The sequence below is a fragment of the Apis mellifera genome, linkage group LG1 (assembly GCF_003254395.2).
Source record: "Apis mellifera strain DH4 linkage group LG1, Amel_HAv3.1, whole genome shotgun sequence".
Lineage (NCBI taxonomy): Eukaryota > Metazoa > Arthropoda > Insecta > Hymenoptera > Apidae > Apis > Apis mellifera.
In genome coordinates this window covers 15,857,273-15,875,713 of record NC_037638.1, presented here as the reverse complement: position 1 = coordinate 15,875,713, position 18,441 = coordinate 15,857,273, and the positions used below count along the sequence as shown (strand labels likewise).

General features: G+C 31.3%; 2 protein-coding genes across 4 annotated transcripts; one reads left to right on the top strand and one right to left on the bottom strand.

Annotated features, from left to right (window-relative positions):
* Nucleotides 1-444: 444 nt before the first annotated feature.
* LOC409689 (U4/U6 small nuclear ribonucleoprotein Prp4) lies at nucleotides 445-3,535 on the top strand. Its single transcript, XM_393186.7, has 5 exons — nucleotides 445-650; nucleotides 740-1,294; nucleotides 1,371-1,748; nucleotides 1,819-2,032; nucleotides 2,114-3,535. Exons 2-5 carry the CDS (start codon nucleotides 769-771, stop codon nucleotides 2,571-2,573), a joined length of 1,578 nt encoding a protein of 525 aa, XP_393186.1. The 5' UTR covers nucleotides 445-650; nucleotides 740-768; the 3' UTR covers nucleotides 2,574-3,535.
* LOC412948 (delta-1-pyrroline-5-carboxylate synthase) lies at nucleotides 2,598-16,838 on the bottom strand. Of its 3 annotated transcripts, none has more exons than XM_026446211.1 (6): nucleotides 16,255-16,838; nucleotides 11,748-12,081; nucleotides 7,602-8,249; nucleotides 5,095-5,912; nucleotides 4,548-4,838; nucleotides 2,598-3,828 (listed from the first exon to the last, which is right to left on the bottom strand). In XM_026446211.1, the coding sequence occupies exons 1-6, from the start codon at nucleotides 16,351-16,353 to the stop codon at nucleotides 3,664-3,666; spliced, it is 2,355 nt and encodes a 784-aa protein (XP_026301996.1). In that variant the 5' UTR covers nucleotides 16,354-16,838; the 3' UTR covers nucleotides 2,598-3,663. The 3 variants fall into 3 exon arrangements, with proteins under 3 accessions (XP_026301996.1, XP_026301999.1, XP_026301997.1); XM_026446214.1 differs by having other exon boundaries at nucleotides 11,748-12,076; XM_026446212.1 differs by having other exon boundaries at nucleotides 11,748-12,051.
* Between the last annotated feature and the right edge of the window lie 1,603 nt (nucleotides 16,839-18,441).

Genomic DNA, 18,441 nt, shown 5'->3' with positions numbered 1-18,441 from the left:
AATATATATAAATTTATTTATTAGAATTTTATATAAATTTGTATAATTTTGTGTATCATTTTTAATATTTTTATTTGAGAATATAGAACAAAAAAATTTTAGTCATTTATATAAATTATATAAATTTATATTATAATATTTATATAAATTTATTTATTATAATTTTATATAAATTTGTATAATTTTGTGTATCATTTTTAATATTTTTATTTGAGAATATAGAACAAAAAAATTTTAGTCATTTATATAAATTATATAAATTTATATTATAATATTTATATAAATTTATTTATTATAATTTTATATAAATTTATATAATTTTGTGTATCATTTTTAATATTTTTATTTGAGAATATAGAACAAAAAAATTTTAATCATTTAAATGATATCTGGAGAAAAATCGATTTAAATTAAAAAAAATATTATCGATTATTAAATATTTGAATAGTAATAGTGTTCTTTATTTGACAGCTAATACTTGTAATAACGTTAGATAGTTTTATCAAATAAATAAAATTAGTCTTTATGAATGAAATTAATTTAATAAGTTCCAACAATCCTTGCATTTATTGTTATGTATAATTTTTTTCTGACTTATATTGTATAAAATCGTATTATACTGTCAGAGTTATACATATTTTCTTTATGATGTAGGTTATGTTCAAATTTGATATTATATTCAAAATTGATTCAAAAAGATTAAGAAATTATATTTTAATATTATATTCTTTTTTTATAGCATATCGTTACAATAAATAATTGCTTACAATGTCAGATGACGAAGATTTGGTTTATGTTAAGAAACAAAAAACTGTTCATTATGGATCGCTTGAAGAAGCAGAGCGTGCTAGATTGGCCGCTGTGGCGGAATCCTCTGAAGAAGAAAAAGATACCACGACTTTGGGAGACAATGTCAACACTGTTGCTACATTGGCAAATATTCATATATCAAATGAATATATGGAATTGGAAGATGAAATGTCTAAAGATAGACAAGCTCTCTTAGAAGAATTTGAACGTAGAAAGAAAGCTCGTCAAATCAATGTATCTACTGATGATTCAGAAGTCAAAAGAAATTTAAGACAATTAGGAGAGCCTATTTGTTTATTTGGTGAAGGTCCTGCAGATAGGAGGACAAGATTGAGAGAATTATTAGCTAATTTAGGTGAAGATGCAATTAAGAAAAAACACGAAGAAGAGGAAAAACCTTCTCATCCAATTGAAAGGGATACAGAAACAACATGGTATCATGAAGGACCAGAATCTCTTCAAATAGCACGTTCTTGGATAGCTAGTAAATATATATAATACATTAAATTTTTTTTTATATCTTATTTTATATATGTGTAATATTTTTATTTATTTGATAGCATATTCATTGCCTAGAGCAAAAGCTAGATTGGACAAAGCAAGGCAGGATTTGGAATTGCCAACAGCTACACGTACAGCACGTCGTCAAGAACTTTTGAAAAAATTGCAAGCATTAACAATTTATTGTTCTCAAATTGGAGATACTAGGCCAATTTCTTTTTGTCAATTCAGTCCAAATTCCAAAGTGCTTGCTACAGCTTCATGGTCAGGCTTATGTAAACTATGGTCTGTACCTGACTGTACTTTGTTAAGAACTCTTAAAGGACATACTTGTAATGTTGGCTGCATTGTTTTTCATCCAAAAGCTACTATTACTGAAGAAGTGGTAGGAGAAAGAGCTGGACAGACTTGCGTATTGGCATCCTGTGCTTCAGATGGTATGTAAATTTTCTTATTACATAAAAAATTATGATAAGAAATAAAATAGAATACTTTTTTAATATATAGGAACTGTAAAATTATGGAGTGGTGGATTTGGAGAGGAACCTCTAGCTGAAGTTGAAGGACACGAACCACATAGAGTTTCAAGATTAGCATTTCATCCATCTGGTAGATTTCTTGGAACATGTTGTTATGATGCATCTTGGAGACTTTGGGATTTGGAACAGCAAGCAGAAGTCTTACATCAGGAAGGTCATGCTAGAGCTGTACATTGTATTAGGTAAAATATTTAAAAATCATAATATACTATGATATTTAATATTTATGAAGGACAATTATTCAATTCTTTGTTGATTTCTAGTTTTCAAGGTGATGGTAGTGTAAGTGCTACGGGTGGTCACGATTCTTTTGGTCGAGTATGGGATCTTCGTACAGGACGGTGTATTATGTTTATGGAAGGTCACTTAAAATCTATTTTTGGCATTGATTTTTCTCCAAACGGATTTCATATAGCAACAGCCAGTGAAGACAATACTTGTAAAATATGGGATTTACGAAAAAGATCTTGTGTGTACACAATACCGGCGCATACAAATCTTTTATCAGATGTAAAATATCAAAGGATAGAAGGACAATACTTAGTCACAGCATCATATGACAATACTGCTAAAATATGGTCGAACAAGACTTGGCAACCACTTAAAACATTACCAGGTCACGATGGTAAAGTTATGTCTGTAGATATTTCTCCCGATCATAGATTCATCGGGACCAGTTCATACGATCGAACATTTAAATTATGGGCACCCGAAAACATGTAAAAAGACTTCATTGAATAAAAAATATAATTTTAATTAAAGAAAAGTATATTTCAAGAAAACATTTTTGTACTTACTATAGGAAAAGTAAACATATAAGTAATAAACATATATTCCTTTTAATTAGGTGACTCATCTTATTGACTTTCTTTTTTTCTTTTTGTTTTTAAATTGTACATTGCTTTACCATAATATATTTAATCGTTTCTGATAAGAAATATTTACTACAATGACAAAGAAAGAGGATTCTTTAACTATTCATGAAATTATTTTTGTAAATATTGTGATCGGACTCTGTACTCAGAGGTTTGCTGTCCGATTGCAGTTTTGCGTCATTGCTGATAATTACGCTTTTATTTTATTAACAAACTTGATGATAAATTTTCATAATAATCAAGTATTTAAATGTTTCTTCTTTCAATAAGACCTCGTTTTGTATTTATAACAAATCTTTAAAAAAGATTTTATTCATATTTTTATAATCGAAAAGGAAAACTACAATATAATAAAATTTAGGATACAAATACAAATTTATCGATGATATATTTGTGTAATTTTAAATTAATCATACATATTACTTTGTTTTTATTTATTTTGAAGTTTTAACATCTTTGGTTTATTAAAAAATAGGAAAGAATTATGTTTTGACGAATAGTGGAACATATTTTTCTAAAATTTCATTTCTGGCAGTACCTTTTCAATTAATACTCTATAAACAAAATAGAATCACATAATAAATGTAATATTTATTAATATTCCTATAAATAATTGATGTATTTTTATTCATTTCAATTAATTTAACAACATTATTAAACTAATAATGATTTGTGTGATTCTTTTATAAAGGATCTTCGCGAAAGATAAATATCATTATTTTTTGTGGAATCTTACATATTTGCATTTCTATTTAAGTTTCTAATTATTTTTAAATATTTGAACAGTGAGTGATTAAAAGTTAAGAAAAAGATATTTGTGATAATCTCAATCTTTTTGCGATCCAATCAAAAATAGAACGATTTTTTTTTATGATTCTCCTCGATGTAAAATCTTCTGAAAGCGAAGATTTCAATATCTATAGATGTTTCGACTTAATTCATTCAGATTCATTGAGAGGTAAAGATTGATGAAGCCAAACTTCGCCACCCTCTCCAAAATCTGCAGCTGCATGACCATTACCTTGCAATACCCATTTTGTAGTCAACAATCCATCCACTCCTACTGGACCCCGTGCATGAATTCGTGCGGTAGAAATTCCAACCTGTTATAATAATTAGAAATTAGAATATAAAAATTTATATTTTTTTTTATTGAAAAAGTGTATTCGAGAATATTTTGGTTGATCTTTGAATTTATAATTCGTTCGATAATTTATGCTATTTTTTTATTTAATAAGACATCAAGAAGAGTATAGATGCTATAGATCATTTAAAATTACAAAAAATATCATAAAATGATCATGGAAATTTTTTTGTCATAATCAAAAAATGTTTTTTACTGTGCATACATTTAGAATTATCTCATTTTATAATTTATCATTTCTTGAATTTATCTTAATAATATTCTTATCTTGCTTATCAAGAAATATTAAAGTAAAAATTGTTTTCAAATAAAAAAACCTCGTTCTTCCAATAATGACATGCTCTAGTTTATAAATACAATCTACTTTTATTATGGTTTAATTATATCAATGCGTCAACCATCTTGTATGCAATATTTCAGTCTCTTCTTCGATTTCTTTCTCTGCGAGCAAAAAAATTTGTAAAATTAAAACTTTTTAAAATTCAAAAGATTTCGATTTCTCAAATCTTATTATTTGAAACTTCTTATTATTTTTATGATTTGAAATTCTTAAAATTCAAATAGAGTTTATTTTATATAATTAAATTTGTATTTAGATTTTAGATTCCTTTTAAGTGTATTTACTCATACTATAATTTATTTGAAAAATAAAATCCATTTCTAATTTTATCGACTCACCTCGGCACCAAGACCGAATCTATAACCATCGGAGAATCGAGTACTGGCATTGTGAAAAACGCACGCACTGTCCACTTCTCTCTGGAAATAGGTGGCTCTTTCTTTATTCTCGGTAACAATGCAATCCGTATGTCCACTGCCATATTTGTGAATATGATTTATTGCATCCTCGATGTCTGATACGACCTCGATTGCACACTCAAGAGCGCCGTACTCGGTCTTCATACTTTTCGCAGCTGGTGGTCCGAATGTTAATTGTTTCCTCAGTTTTGGTCCGGAATTAACTTTGACCTGAAATACAATCACATGATTATATATAATTCATTAGTACCAATTATTATTTCTTTTATACCAAAGACACGAATGTCAAATTCTTCCATCGAATAATGAAATAAATATTATTTTTTTTTTCTTAAAACTGCAATAATAAAATGACTATTAAATATTAACTCTTGATTTTGATCTTTGATCATTTCTATATAAATTATCGAATTTATACATTCGTGCTTCTGAAACGAATAATCGATCTCATCATTAATTTTCTCACTCCTTCCTTTTGCAGCATGCTGCACACATCGTTGAAAAAGTTACTCTTCATATGACTCTCGTGAATAAGCAATGTCTCCATAGCGTTGCAAGCAGCAGGGTAATCGCATTTCGAGTCTCTGATGATCTTTAGAGCTTTAACAAGATCCGCATCTCTATCCACGAACACGTGACAGATACCTTCCGCGTGTCCCAATACGGGAATATGTTTCGATTGTTCCTGAATGCTACGAACGAGATCTGAGCTGCCTCGAGGAATTACGAGATCTATGTGTTTTCCCATCGACAATAAATCGCCGACGTCCTCCCTGGTCGAAATTAAAGATATCGCGTTGGCAGCACCAACCGGACCCAACGCCTCCTTCACCAACTCCATCAAATATTTATTGCTGTTTGTCGCTTCTTTGCCTCCTTTCAGAAGGAGGCCGTTGGCACTGGACATCGCTAATGCGGCTACTTGAGGTAAACTGTCGGGCCGTGATTCAAAAATCACCAACAGTACACCGATGGGGACAGTTATTTGTCTCAATTCCAGACTCTCGGCCAGTTTTGTCCTTCTGAGCACGCGACCCACATTCGTTAAGGAATCATTAGCAATTTGTCGCAAACCAGAGCTCAAAGATTTCAGTTTGGCGGGTGTTAACGAAAGGCGAGAAAGTAAAGCTTTCGCCAGACCAGTTTTCTCCGCAGCCTCGAGATCCTTTCTGTTAGCCTCCAATATTTCCTTTTGCCGTGACTCCAGAAGATCAGCTAACGTGTTGATACAGCTCGCTCGTTCTTCTGGTCGAAGAGCTTGCAGTGTTCGGCTTCCAGTTCGAGCTGGAAATATATAATCACGTGTATGTATTCAAGTTTGTATTTTATAAAGGATGATTCTCTGAACATTACAAATACATTTTTCGTGTAATGATTGATTAGTCAATGACAAAATATCATTGATATCATTGATAGATAATTGAAAGAAGGTCAGATATCTACAAATTAGACATCTTTTGATTTTGAGTATTATTCGCAAAATGAAAAATTTTCATTAAATAAGCGTTGAGAGAAGTATTATTAATTCTTTTGTGAACATAAAATTCAACTTTTATTTGAAACATTTTTCCCTAGTAATAAGTAATAAGTAATATTACTAAGAAAATTAAATACCGTTAGATACAATAAGTACCGTTACTGTATAAATAGAGGTATAAATAGGGATAAGTACTCATAAAATAGGGTTGTAACAATGTTCAACCGAGCAAAGAATCATTGTAGAAGAGGTAGAAGGATAATAGAAAGGGTATTGTTATAACGGCATCTAATATTTAGAAGTAACTGTTAAAAGGTTTTGACCTGGAAACGAAGTTCGATGTCATTTATTAGGATATTAATTATATATAAATAATTACATATTATACCTATATTCTAAACACTGTTATATTCTAAACACCTGAATTTAAAATCATAATTGTAGTAAATAAGATAATTATAGATAATAAACAAATCATGTTGCTATTGATATTTTCTGAGATTTATTTTTAAATACTTTTTATTGTAATGCAATAAAGCAACAAAAGGTTGTTGGATACATATAATTATTTTTGAAAGAAATACAATGTTGGTAACGCATCGGCTATTCAATTCTTCGATTTCTTTCGAACTGTAAAGGATATATCAAATAAGTTTTAATGGACTCTGATTCTGATAAAAATTACTCGAAGTAGTAACTAGAATGAAAATATATTTTCATTCAAAGAAGAATTCCTAAAAGAATATTTAACTACTTTTCTTTTCACTTACTTTTTCAATGGGTGACCATGTTGACCAAAAGTTGTTCTAACTGAATATACTTTACACGAATAACGTGACATTTTTCTATATCTTAGAAGAAGAGTGCGGTATGTGTCGCGGATAATTGTACAATGGCCACGATACAGCAGCCGGTAAGCCGTTTCATTTCTGCCTTCGATAATCGATGACCTATATTGCTATGGTCGGTAGAACAAAATGACGCTACTGACCGATCCCTTTACGAAAAAAACTACCGCGTGCAAACGCAATAATCTCGATCGACTTTTCTTTTTTAAATAAAAACAAAAAAAGATCGATCTCGTAGATTGCCTCATGGATTGAAAATAAAACTATTTAAGCAATTTTATATTTGATATTTATAGAATATTTTCAAATAACTTCTTATTATTTTTACTCCATAAATGGATGTTTTTTTTAAATCTTTTTTAATATTCGAATAATTTGAGTCAGTCGATTTCCCTCCTTTACCGATATAAGGTAAAGAAAATGCGGGATAGCAATATATTAATTAAACGCTTTAAAATATGAAATAATATTAAAATAAACGAGTGTCAAAACTTATTAAAAATGACAATAGCGATTCTCTGAAAAAGTTCCTAATCCTCTTGTGAATTTGCAATGCACAAGTCGAAACCCACTATTTAAAAGACCCATCCACTTAAAACATTTAAGACACTTAAGAAAGTTTTGCTATAATATAAAAATCCTTCTTACCCTCTTCGGCGACAACCTCTACAGGCATGGAAATTTCGGTCGTCTGTGTGAAGAAAGTACCTATCTTTCTCCCAGATAAAATATTCTTTATAGCCTTTTCTTGAGTTCCATTGCAAATTACTACGGAGACACCTCGATCAAGGGCCCAAAGCGCGGCATTAACTTTCGCATCCATGCCACCTGTACCGACCTTCGATTTTTGCCCAAATTTAATCGTGTCTCTAAGATCCATGCTAAACGTATGCAGCATTTTGGCGCCATCTTGCCAAGGAGGCAGATTGTAAATGCCATCTACATCGCTCATCAAGATTAACAAGTCCGCTTGAATCTCGGCGGCCAACATGGCGGCCAAGGAATCGTTGTCCTTGATGGAAATCCCTCTTCTTCCGCCGCTTCCAGCGACTTCCTCGTCAACGTGTGGCGGAGGTGACACCGCGTCGTTGGTATTGATTATGGGGACTATGTTCAAGCTGAGCAACTCGCTCAAAGTGCTGAACAAGTTGTTGCGGGTCTCCTCGTTGTAGAAATCCGGTTTGGTGACCAACACTTGGGCCAGTTTCACACCATATTGGGCGAACATGGCGTCGTATAGAGACATCAGACCCGATTGACCAACCGCGGCTGCCGCTCTAGGTTCCAAAGGAGTGCCTGTGTGAACATTAGATCGAAATTACTGTTTTACGTGTACAACAAACAGCATTTTTAAGTGAATGGTTTTTGCTTATGGCCTTTTGGAGCTCGTCCAAACTCAATTGACTGCGCTCATCGACAACGTGTTTCAAGTTAGTAGCAATTTTTCCCTTTGAAGGACTGATGTACAACATAAAGGAAAAAGATGAGTGATAAAAGTTTTTAGTAATTTTTTATGATAGAACGGTTAGTTGATTCTGAACCAACTACGAATAATAGAGAAGTATATTATGAAATAGAGAACATAATGATTTATACAATAATGACATTCAATAGCTAAAATAAAGATTATAATGAGTTTTTAATTATCATTGTCTTTTTGTTAATTTGAACAATCATTTTGTATTTTTTTATAATTATGAGAAGTTTTTGCACGTGCATATTTAAATGAAATTTATTCTGATTTATTTTGTAATTTTCAAAGGAGGTAAGTTATTACTGTAATTTTAGAATGTTAGTGGATAATTGGAGTATATTGTTTTTTTCATTATAATTTAATAACAAAAAATAAAAAGGCCAGTTGATAGGACATGAATTTTATTAATAAATAATAAAATAGATTTCAATCAATTGTTTAGATAGCAAGAATAAAAAAAAGAAAAAAAAGAAAAGAAAGAAAATCTATTATTATAAAATTTACAATAGTTAGAATAATTAAAATTGAATTATTAGAATAATGAAACGATTAAAATCAAATTATTAGAATAATTAGATGATTAAAACAAAATGTAATTTAACCACATCAACTAAAGTATTTATTCATTATATTTTTGCGATTCCACAATATGTTTCCTTTGCTAAAAATCTATATATGTATTAACCAATAAGAAGTGCTACAAAAACATAGACGCAAATTCATGAAGGAGCCATAAAAAATAAGACGGTTATATTTTCCCAGCAATTTCTGTCTATCGCGTTCGATTGTTGCTTTCCTCGAAAGCAGGAATTACCACGAATGTTTTCCTGAGCAAATAGAATCTCGAAGGAATTGCCGGTAAAAGAATTGGGCGGGTTGCGGTTGTTAGTTTAACCTACATAGAAGAACCGGACATTGTCAACTTGCCGAGCAGTCCCCGGATAACCGGAAGTACTTCTGGAATGTTATGACGCGTCCTCTATCGTGAAGGTCTAACATTTCGTACGTATTACGAAATTTACGAGTCCCTGTATCGATTTCTCTTTCAAACGATGCTATATGAATACCCGTGAAAAAGGAAATATCTCTAGTATGTGGTTAACGTAACAGGAATTTTCTTGCTTATCGTAGATATCGCAACTCGTTTGTTCTCTACAAAGAAAATAAGATTGCTCCAGGGTAATGTAGATTATTTATCATCCTTTTATTCGCAAAGTTCTATACAATAATTGCATGGCACGGTTTAATTGGTTTTTAAAATTTTTCTTAGTTTTTTTTTTTTATTTTATTTTCCTAGATCGATGTTTCGTTAATTCACAGATACACTATCGTTCATAAATATTTGGACACATTGATGGTAATAGGCAATTGGAATTTCACGAAAGGACATACAAATTAAAGATTAGACAAGTATACATTAGAATTAAATTATAAGATTTATAGATTTTTATATTTGTCAATGAGAGATTTAATGTTATTAATATATTTTTATTCGATGTATAATCGATGTATAAAAATAGAAAAATATTTTCGAAGTGGATTCGAAGGATCCATGAAATCCATCCAATTTATATTCTAAATATTAGAGATACAATATCGAATATATTTTTCCAAATATATAAATCCGAGCGACGATTATATGTACATACTTAATAAAAAAAAAGTTATTTAGAATGTTGACAACATATTTCAAGGTCATTGATGAAGTGTAAACAATCTTTTGTAAACAATTACTATATAATATAATAATAGCGAAAAATTCGTATCACTGAGGAATGCAATTTTAAAAAAGTGTTTTTTATTTATCAATTAAATATTATAAATAATATTTATTATACAAATTTATATCTTAATACCTAAATTTGAAAAAAATACAATTCTTTAAACAAGAACGCGATATATTTTCTTCAATCATGAAAGATAAATCATTCGTAAATCATCCTATTACATATTCTGTATTAAAATTAAAAAAATTCATCCCAAGATAAATATCCAGTTATTTTTGAATGATAGTGTAAGGATATTTCACTCATTTCACTATATACGATTCTTTTATTAAATGATATTCAATCGTGTTCATCCGTAAAAACCGCGATTCTCACCAATCAAGCAAATTGTACGGCAATTGTACAATTGTTCCAACGGAGGAAAGGATTTATACTCGGGCAATTTAATCGTCATAACTTGTTGGCATTATTCGGTCGATCGATTCACCGCAGTCAATTAAAACAAAAATGAGATATTATTTTTCTCACCGCTTCGTATCACCATTACGAAGGCGGTTTCAGTAATTATAATTAATTAATGGGGGAGGAAGAATGTTATATAGAAATGTAAATACAAAGGGAACGACTTTCGAAGTTCGTGTAAATTCGAATACGTTTTCGTTATATGTACCTACTCGAGACTCATTAGCGCGCCAAGTATAAAGGAACCGGGATTACGAGTGAAAAAAAGTATAACCGGAGGGGATCGTGTATTCTAATTTATATTTCACTGATAACAATGAAATTCGTGGTGGATTGAGTCTTGGGTCGAATTACTGCCGGATATCCGGGTCATAGTGTAGATAACATTGTCGTCGTAATATTTGTTATTCGCTATTGTAACGAGAATAATGTGCAAAGTTCTTTCTATAACTCAAAAATTTCCAGACTTATTTTATTATATATATATATTTATATTAATTTCTAGATTTAATTTAATTAAATTTGGAGAAAACTTTGTGAATGTGAACGAGTTGATTTTGTCTGAAATTCTTATCAAATTTATTATTTTTGAAATGGAAAATAGTAATTAATTCATAATATAGGTATATATGTGAATGAGAAAGAATAAAGATAGATCGAAATTAGATATGATTCGCGGAAATTGAGTTTTTGTGATATTTCGAAATTTTTGAAACTCTCGAAATTCGAAACGTTTAGAATATTTATTTTTTTTAAGCTGTATATTATAAAAATTGATAGATCTGAAGATTTTGTCAATAAAAAAAATCTTAACAAATTTTCATTTCGAAAATTCTTCAAAAGTTTATAGTAATAATAATAAAACAATAATAAACAATTTTTTTTCCATATATTAATTATTATAATAAATTTATATTAATTAAATTCAGTCTAAAATATGAAAACAAATCCAATAGGATTATTATTAATATTAAATAAAAGTAAATCTATATTATAACATTCTTCTAAATTATTATCCGCTTAGATTTCAAAAAAAAGTATGGAGTATTTTTCCGAAAATTTTTCGTTTCAAAGGTTTCGAGTGCTTCGTCTCTAAGGAAAAACAATTAACGTGTATATTTGGAATTATACCCGAGCGTTTTCTCATGTGGCCGCCAGGACTCAGCGTTTCCCTCATTGATAAGGACATCAACAGTTCCTGGGCGAGTTTCTGTTTGCCGAATGCGACCGCTCCGCTAGTTACCATAATACATTCACGACCTCCGTTTTGGCACTCGGCTACCTGTTCGACTATGGACGCCAACCGACCCAGTGCCAGTCCGTGTTCGTCCTCCCTCGTGATAACGGCGCTGCCCAATTTCACCACCAAACGTCTGGTGTAATTCAACTGGCTGCGGTCGTTGAACATCGTTGCCTTTCGAGGCCCTTCTGTCGTCTGCAATTCTCTACGTGAGTCCACTCTACTCTTCAAAAATTAACCGATTAAATCGTTTCGATCGAAACGCGGGATAAACGCGAGTAGGGAAATTTTTGAAAGGATTTCTTCGACTTTCTAAATTAATAACGTGTTATATCTGTTATATCTTTTATTTGATTTTAGTTCTGTGTAAGAAGAGATGCGAGGTTTTAAAATTTAGCTTTTCATGTTAGATCATGTTGCGCATACGATAATGTAATTGTTAATCTTTAGAGGTAAGTGAGATAATGAGTAAATCATAATCATTCGAAAAATTGATACTTACGTACATGCATGTTAAATGTTTCATTTAAATCGATTTATCTAAATATTGAAAAATATTTTACGTAAGAAATAAACAATAATAGGGAAATTTGATGTAAGAGATTTTTCCCAAGTTTTGATGTGGAGATTAATTTTCGATATAGTTAATTCAAGATACTTAGATAGATTGATTTAAGTGGAGCTTTGTATATATATTATATAATATATATATAAATAAATATATATACTTGTACATAATAATTCTTATTAAGTCTCTTGTCAACAATCATTATAATAGATTTCACGACCCTTAGATTAAATAAAATATATTTTTTCAATAAAATAGATTATTAAATTTGAATACAATATATCTCCTTTACGAAAACATTTTAAAAAAATATTTCTTCGTTATTAATAATAGATAAAAAAGAATTTTTTCCACAGCCTCTGAAAAATTTGAAAGGATTAATTGTTTAAGAGTATCGTTTTTTGAAACATACGTGGATTACATTTGTGTATCGCAAGACAGACGTTATTCATCAAGGACAGTCATTAAAATGTAAAGCAGGGATCTTTCCATTTGCAAATGAAAAACGAAACGATTTCTATACTTTTTCCCTCATTCGTGGCGACGACCGGTCGGAATGTTTCGCTTTTAAGACTTTCAAGGTGAGTTAATTTGCGCGCACTTTATGTAATTCATCGTTGCGTCAAACGAATTTTATTCTTAGCTTTTCATCACATGCAACGAAACTAGTAAAGATCATCAAGATGATCCTTTGATCTCTTTTATTGAATTATCAGTGTAATATCTGTGATATATCGTGTGTGTTTTACGATCGTTCGAATTCTCGGATGTTATCTTTATGTATAACACTTTAATCGAGAATCGAAAAATTCCCGGCCGCCAATTTCTATTCGATTGCCACTCGACATACTTTCATGCGTACACGTGTAACCACTTCCATTTCCAGATCTATCAATTATAGAAAAAAAAAAAAAAAAAAAAAAAAGAAGATCTGTTTACGAAGTACTTATTACGATGTTCAATGTTAAGAAAATTTTTGTAAGAATTCAAAAAATTATTAGAAGCACAACGATACACGAAAGAAACGAAAAGAGACAAAGAAAGAGAGGAGGGAGAGGAAAAAAAATAAAAAAGAAAAATTAAAAATCGATTTTAGACGAGTGTACAATTTTGTTTCCTGTTTAATGCCTGTTTTTCATTAATCTCCGTTGACGGAATTGCAACGAATGAATTATTCATCCGAAAAAACAATTGATCTGTCAGCGACAGCAATTTGCCACGTTTCATTATATTTTTAGTCCTCTGTGCATTCTCCTGTCTTCCTCGTTCCTAGACCCAATTTCCGCTCGTCTCCTAAGGCTATGCAATTCCTCTCCCTTTAAGATCTTGCGGAGAATCATTTTTCAATGACACATTATCGATTCCGTCCCGACGTAGATTCCATCGTAAGTTTCGTAAGCTGTGGATCGCTGATTAAGTATTATAAATCACACCGTACCGTCTCTCTTATCTTTACTTTCCAAGTTTCGCAGCTACAATCAATTTTTAATTCTAACCGTTGAATAGAATGGATTAAAAAATTGGATTTTACGATGTCTTGATGATCTAATGAAATTATTGCTTTTTCTGTCTTTCTTTTTTTTTTTTATCGATATTGAACTGCGTAACAACGAATTTTCTTGAATCATTTTGCGATCTGACCTGTTGATCTACCTCTCAGAACCTAGAAATATATCGATTCTCGTAGAGGGATGTGGCGAGGGAATCGATATTATCCATAATGCAGAAATATTCGTACATCACGCGAATAACCGACGATCATTTCTCGTCACCGTGGTGCTCGTATCGTGACTGGATCGTGATTAAATGACGATTGATAAAACGTCTGATTCTTATCGTCGTCTGTTGGATGCTCGTCGTGAGAGAATGAAGTGGCATGATTTTTTTCAGAATACAAAATAATGTTTTAACATATCGTATTATTATAAATCGATCTTGACATTGTTTCTTTTTTATCTTTTCTTTGTTTCAATTCTCGAGATATGAGACACAATTGTTTAATTGCTTAATCTCTTTTTTTTTTTCGATAAATCGATCAATAGAAATTTTAACACGGAGACAAGAAAATATTTATTCTATTATGATCGATTTGTGTAATTATACTCACTGTATGAACAGATAATGAGCAAATTTTGAAATAAGTTGAAACAAATAAACTAAAATGCAAGAAAATCAAAATATTTTCATAATATCATAAGCAGATATTATTTGAAGATATTATTCTTGTGATGCCTTGATGTTTAAATCATGAGCAAATACTATTTGTATTCCATTAAGTTCAGTATTTTATGCAATAATATTAATTTTCAATTTGTTCTAACTATATCAAAGTTGTTTCGAAATGATATTTCTATAATTGAATATCATTTAAAACACGTATACATTTGAAATTTATTTCTTTAATGTATAATATTTACTTCGAAGGAAAATTTATCGGGAAAATTGTTTGAAGAAAAAAAAAATTGAAGTATCTATTTTCTATTCGAATGAATAATAAAAAAAAAAATCTATTTTCTCCAGCCGTGACTAAACGTTGCACGGAAGAACGGGATGATCGAACGTATACAACGAGTGCAAATATGAACGATATTTATAAATTCGGTGATTGCGTGTTGTGCATGTGTATAAGCGAGATATCACTTGTATTATGTATTCGTGATAACGCTGTTGTTACATTTATGACGGTACAGCCAATTAAACTGGCGATCTTTGAAATCGAACGATGCATTTTGCATTTAAAAACCCGTTTAACGCGTTCGTTGCTGTTTGTTGTTAGAAAATTATCGAAATGCGGCCGGAAGCAACATATATGCACGTTACGCGACGTCTACGCGGCATTATTTATGTTCATGTTTCAAATCTATATGCGATAAATAATTTTCGTTATTATCTCGTTCTGAAAATCATTGTCGAGTGACATAACGCAGTGGAAAGTTTTATTAGTTGACGTTATTTAACTAGAAAATTATATAAATAACGAAGCAGTTTAAAGAAACTATTTACATAAGACTTAAACGTTTATTATTTTAAAGTTTTTTTAATTGAGAAGTAATCTATTTCTAAAATATTATATGAAATTTATTATACACGTGTACGAGAAGCATTAGCATTGATGAATTAGCAGTTAAACGATTTATTTATCATTCAGTCTTATTTCTTATTTGATTTTGATAATTGTTTTTTACATATCTTAACACGATTGTTATTACAATATTGTTTAATATTTATTTCAATAACAAATTTTCATTTAAGAAATAAACGTTATTTTCTCAAATAATAAAGTCTTCAATTTATTATTTTCCCAAATATTATCTCTCTCTCTCTCTCTCTCTTTGTTTGATCAAATAAATAAAGTCAACATCAATTGAAATACTTATCAAATAATGATTAACTGTATCTGTAAATAAGTTCTTTCTAAAGAAAAAATTGTTTTTAAATTATTCTACGAAATTTTGTCCAAGGTCTGTTTCATATCGTTTTAATTTAACACAAACATTGTTATATATTTTTATTCCTCTCAAGAATTTCAAGAGAAAGAAAAACAAAAAATTTCAAGAAACATCTCCTGCCCGGGTTTCATTCCACGTCAAACAATTTCTACGAGATTTGATCGTTCCATTTATAATTAAAAACCTTTCGACGTTACAAAAATCTTTCTCCATCGAGGACGGATGTTCGATTGAAATACACGCACGGCCGAGGGTGTTAAAAATTGAATCGGCGATGCAGAAGTCCGTTAACCAATCGCCTGGATCGTCTGGTCCAGGTCAAATCGATCGATCGGCTATGGGAAGAAATGAAAGGCGAAAAATAAGAAAAATTGCACGTACTGCTTGTTCGGGCACCCTCGGCCCCGAGGAGGACGAAGCCAATCTCCTTGGAAAACATCCAAGTTTACTGGATCTCAATAGTAACAACCTCGCGTACATGGCTGCCTCTTCAACTTCCTTTCCTCCTTGCTTACGTTTTGCACAAGCACGACACTATTACGATTTCCTAATCGAACGAACGTCACGCGATCACTACTCGTGCGTCCTTTCCTCGACGGGGGGGAAGTTGGGGAGGGAGGGATGGGAAGAGAGAGAGATGAGGAAGAATGAAGGAGAAGCGTGGATTTAATTATCGATCGAGAGATTGGTATCTTGGGATGGAAATTCTATCCGAGAGGAGGCGAAGAGAGAAGATCCTGGATGAAATTCTTTTAGCGTTAACCTCCTCTCGCTGTGGAGGGATCTCGAGATGATGATGATGAGAGAAGAAGAAAGAAGGCCGGAGAAGGAGGTGGAGAAGAGGATTGGATTCGAGCATAGACCTCGGTAGCGAGGTGGAGCGGTCGCCACGATGGTCAACGACGCACTACTACTCGCTGCTAGTCGAAATCGCGGCAGAAAACGATGTCGACGTTATCACGAGAGCGAAGATTAAGAGGCCTATCCTCACTCAAAAATGTGACTCGAGCGTAAAGTGGGAGGAGATGCTTCCTTCCCCGGAAATCGTGACAATTTCAAATGCGATTTCCCAAAACCTCGTGCATGACGCCACGCAGAATTCAATTTCTCTGCGTGTTCTTTAAGAGATACATAAAGAAATCGCGTAACACGTAATATACAATAATGGCAGCAAGCATTGGCGGTATGAATCGGTGAACTTTGACCCGTGAATTGAGCAAACAGAATTGCTATCTAACTTGCGTTTGACTCGTTCTTTTCACCACTCGGCCGTCCGTTGTGCCTCCGTTATGTATGCGTGCGATAGATTCGTATATACGGTTAATTTCTACCACAAATGAATATTGGGAATCGGTTGTGTGCACGTGTGTGAAAGGAGAGAGATCGATCACGAGTTGGACGTTTGTTTTCGTGGCCTTGGTAAATAGTCTATTTGCATTCGCTATTTGATAGAAACTCGTGGCTCGTTGAGGTTATATACGGCTATCATCGTGGCGAGAGATCGCGTCCACGCGATCGATTTTATTATTATTATTTATCATATACATTTAGAGTTTTTCTTTTTTCAAGATGGACGATATCGTGTTTCCAATTCGCGATAAAATATCGCGCCATTCAAAAAAGAAACGTTGTCAGATGTACGAAAAAGTTCTTGATCCACCTTTTCAATTATGCAGGATGTTCATATTCGCGCACATCTTCGTGGTGGAATATGAAGAGACGAAGATAAGAAAATATTTTTCAAGTATGCTTCGCAGTATCGTTAAATAGTGGATGAAACGTCAAGTTGTTCGTTTTCTGAAAAATGCGTATGAAAAATATCGCTGTTGGATGTGAAACTCGTTGCTGCCTCCTCCTCCATGACAGAGAGAAGAGAAATATCAGTTATTATAAATAAGATATACAGTGACGTCGATATAATTATGATATATAAAAATCAAATAATATATGATCGCGAATAATTGCATGGAAAAGAGTGAAAAGATTGATGAGAAAGAGATTATAGCTAAAAAATTTCATATAGTTTGTTTCAAGATAGTTTTATTTTAAAGTTACATGTTGACAGGTTTTACGATTATAAAGAATTGGATTAAAAAGAAAAATTCTTCTTTTCGAAAATATTTATAGGTTTTTAAGTTTCTTCGAAAAAATTGGGACAACAATAGTTCAATTTGAAAGATTAATTAAAGGATCGTAGAATAAGGATGCTTATTTAGTAATTCAGGAAATAAAAAATAGAATTATATTGTGTTGAAAATGTGTGTCACGAATGATTGCGTGGTACTATAGGAACGTAAGAAAGCTTTATCTCTTTAAAATTTTTATCTTATTTTATGTTTGTTGTATCAATATAGTTACTATTCTTGTATGTATTCTTTAAGAGTTGTTTTTCGTACATGCATTTTTACCTTGGTTTTAATCCAACTTTTTTCATCGTTTCTTTTCATTCTGTTTTCTTCAGAATAATTGAAAAATTCTTTTGATATTTTGCTATTAATTTATACAAATAATTTAATCTTCCTAAGATTTAACAACAGTTTTAAAAATTTTATTATCTATTTCTATAAA

Excerpts from the sequence above, each read along its gene's own strand:
- LOC412948 (XM_026446211.1), bottom strand. The coding sequence starts at position 16,353 with ATGTACGCGAGGTTGTTACTATTGAGATCCAGTAAACTTGGATGTTTT. Across the intron at positions 12,082-16,254 it reads CGAGGGTGCCCGAACAAGCA|AGTAGAGTGGACTCACGTAG; the intron begins GTACGTGCAATT and ends TAATTTTTGAAG. Across the intron at positions 8,250-11,747 it reads CCACATGAGAAAACGCTCGG|GCACTCCTTTGGAACCTAGA; the intron begins GTATAATTCCAA and ends ATGTTCACACAG.
- LOC409689 (XM_393186.7), top strand. The coding sequence starts at position 769 with ATGTCAGATGACGAAGATTTGGTTTATGTTAAGAAACAAAAAACTGTT. Across the intron at positions 1,295-1,370 it reads AGCACGTTCTTGGATAGCTA|CATATTCATTGCCTAGAGCA; the intron begins GTAAATATATAT and ends TTTATTTGATAG. Across the intron at positions 2,033-2,113 it reads AGAGCTGTACATTGTATTAG|TTTTCAAGGTGATGGTAGTG; the intron begins GTAAAATATTTA and ends GTTGATTTCTAG.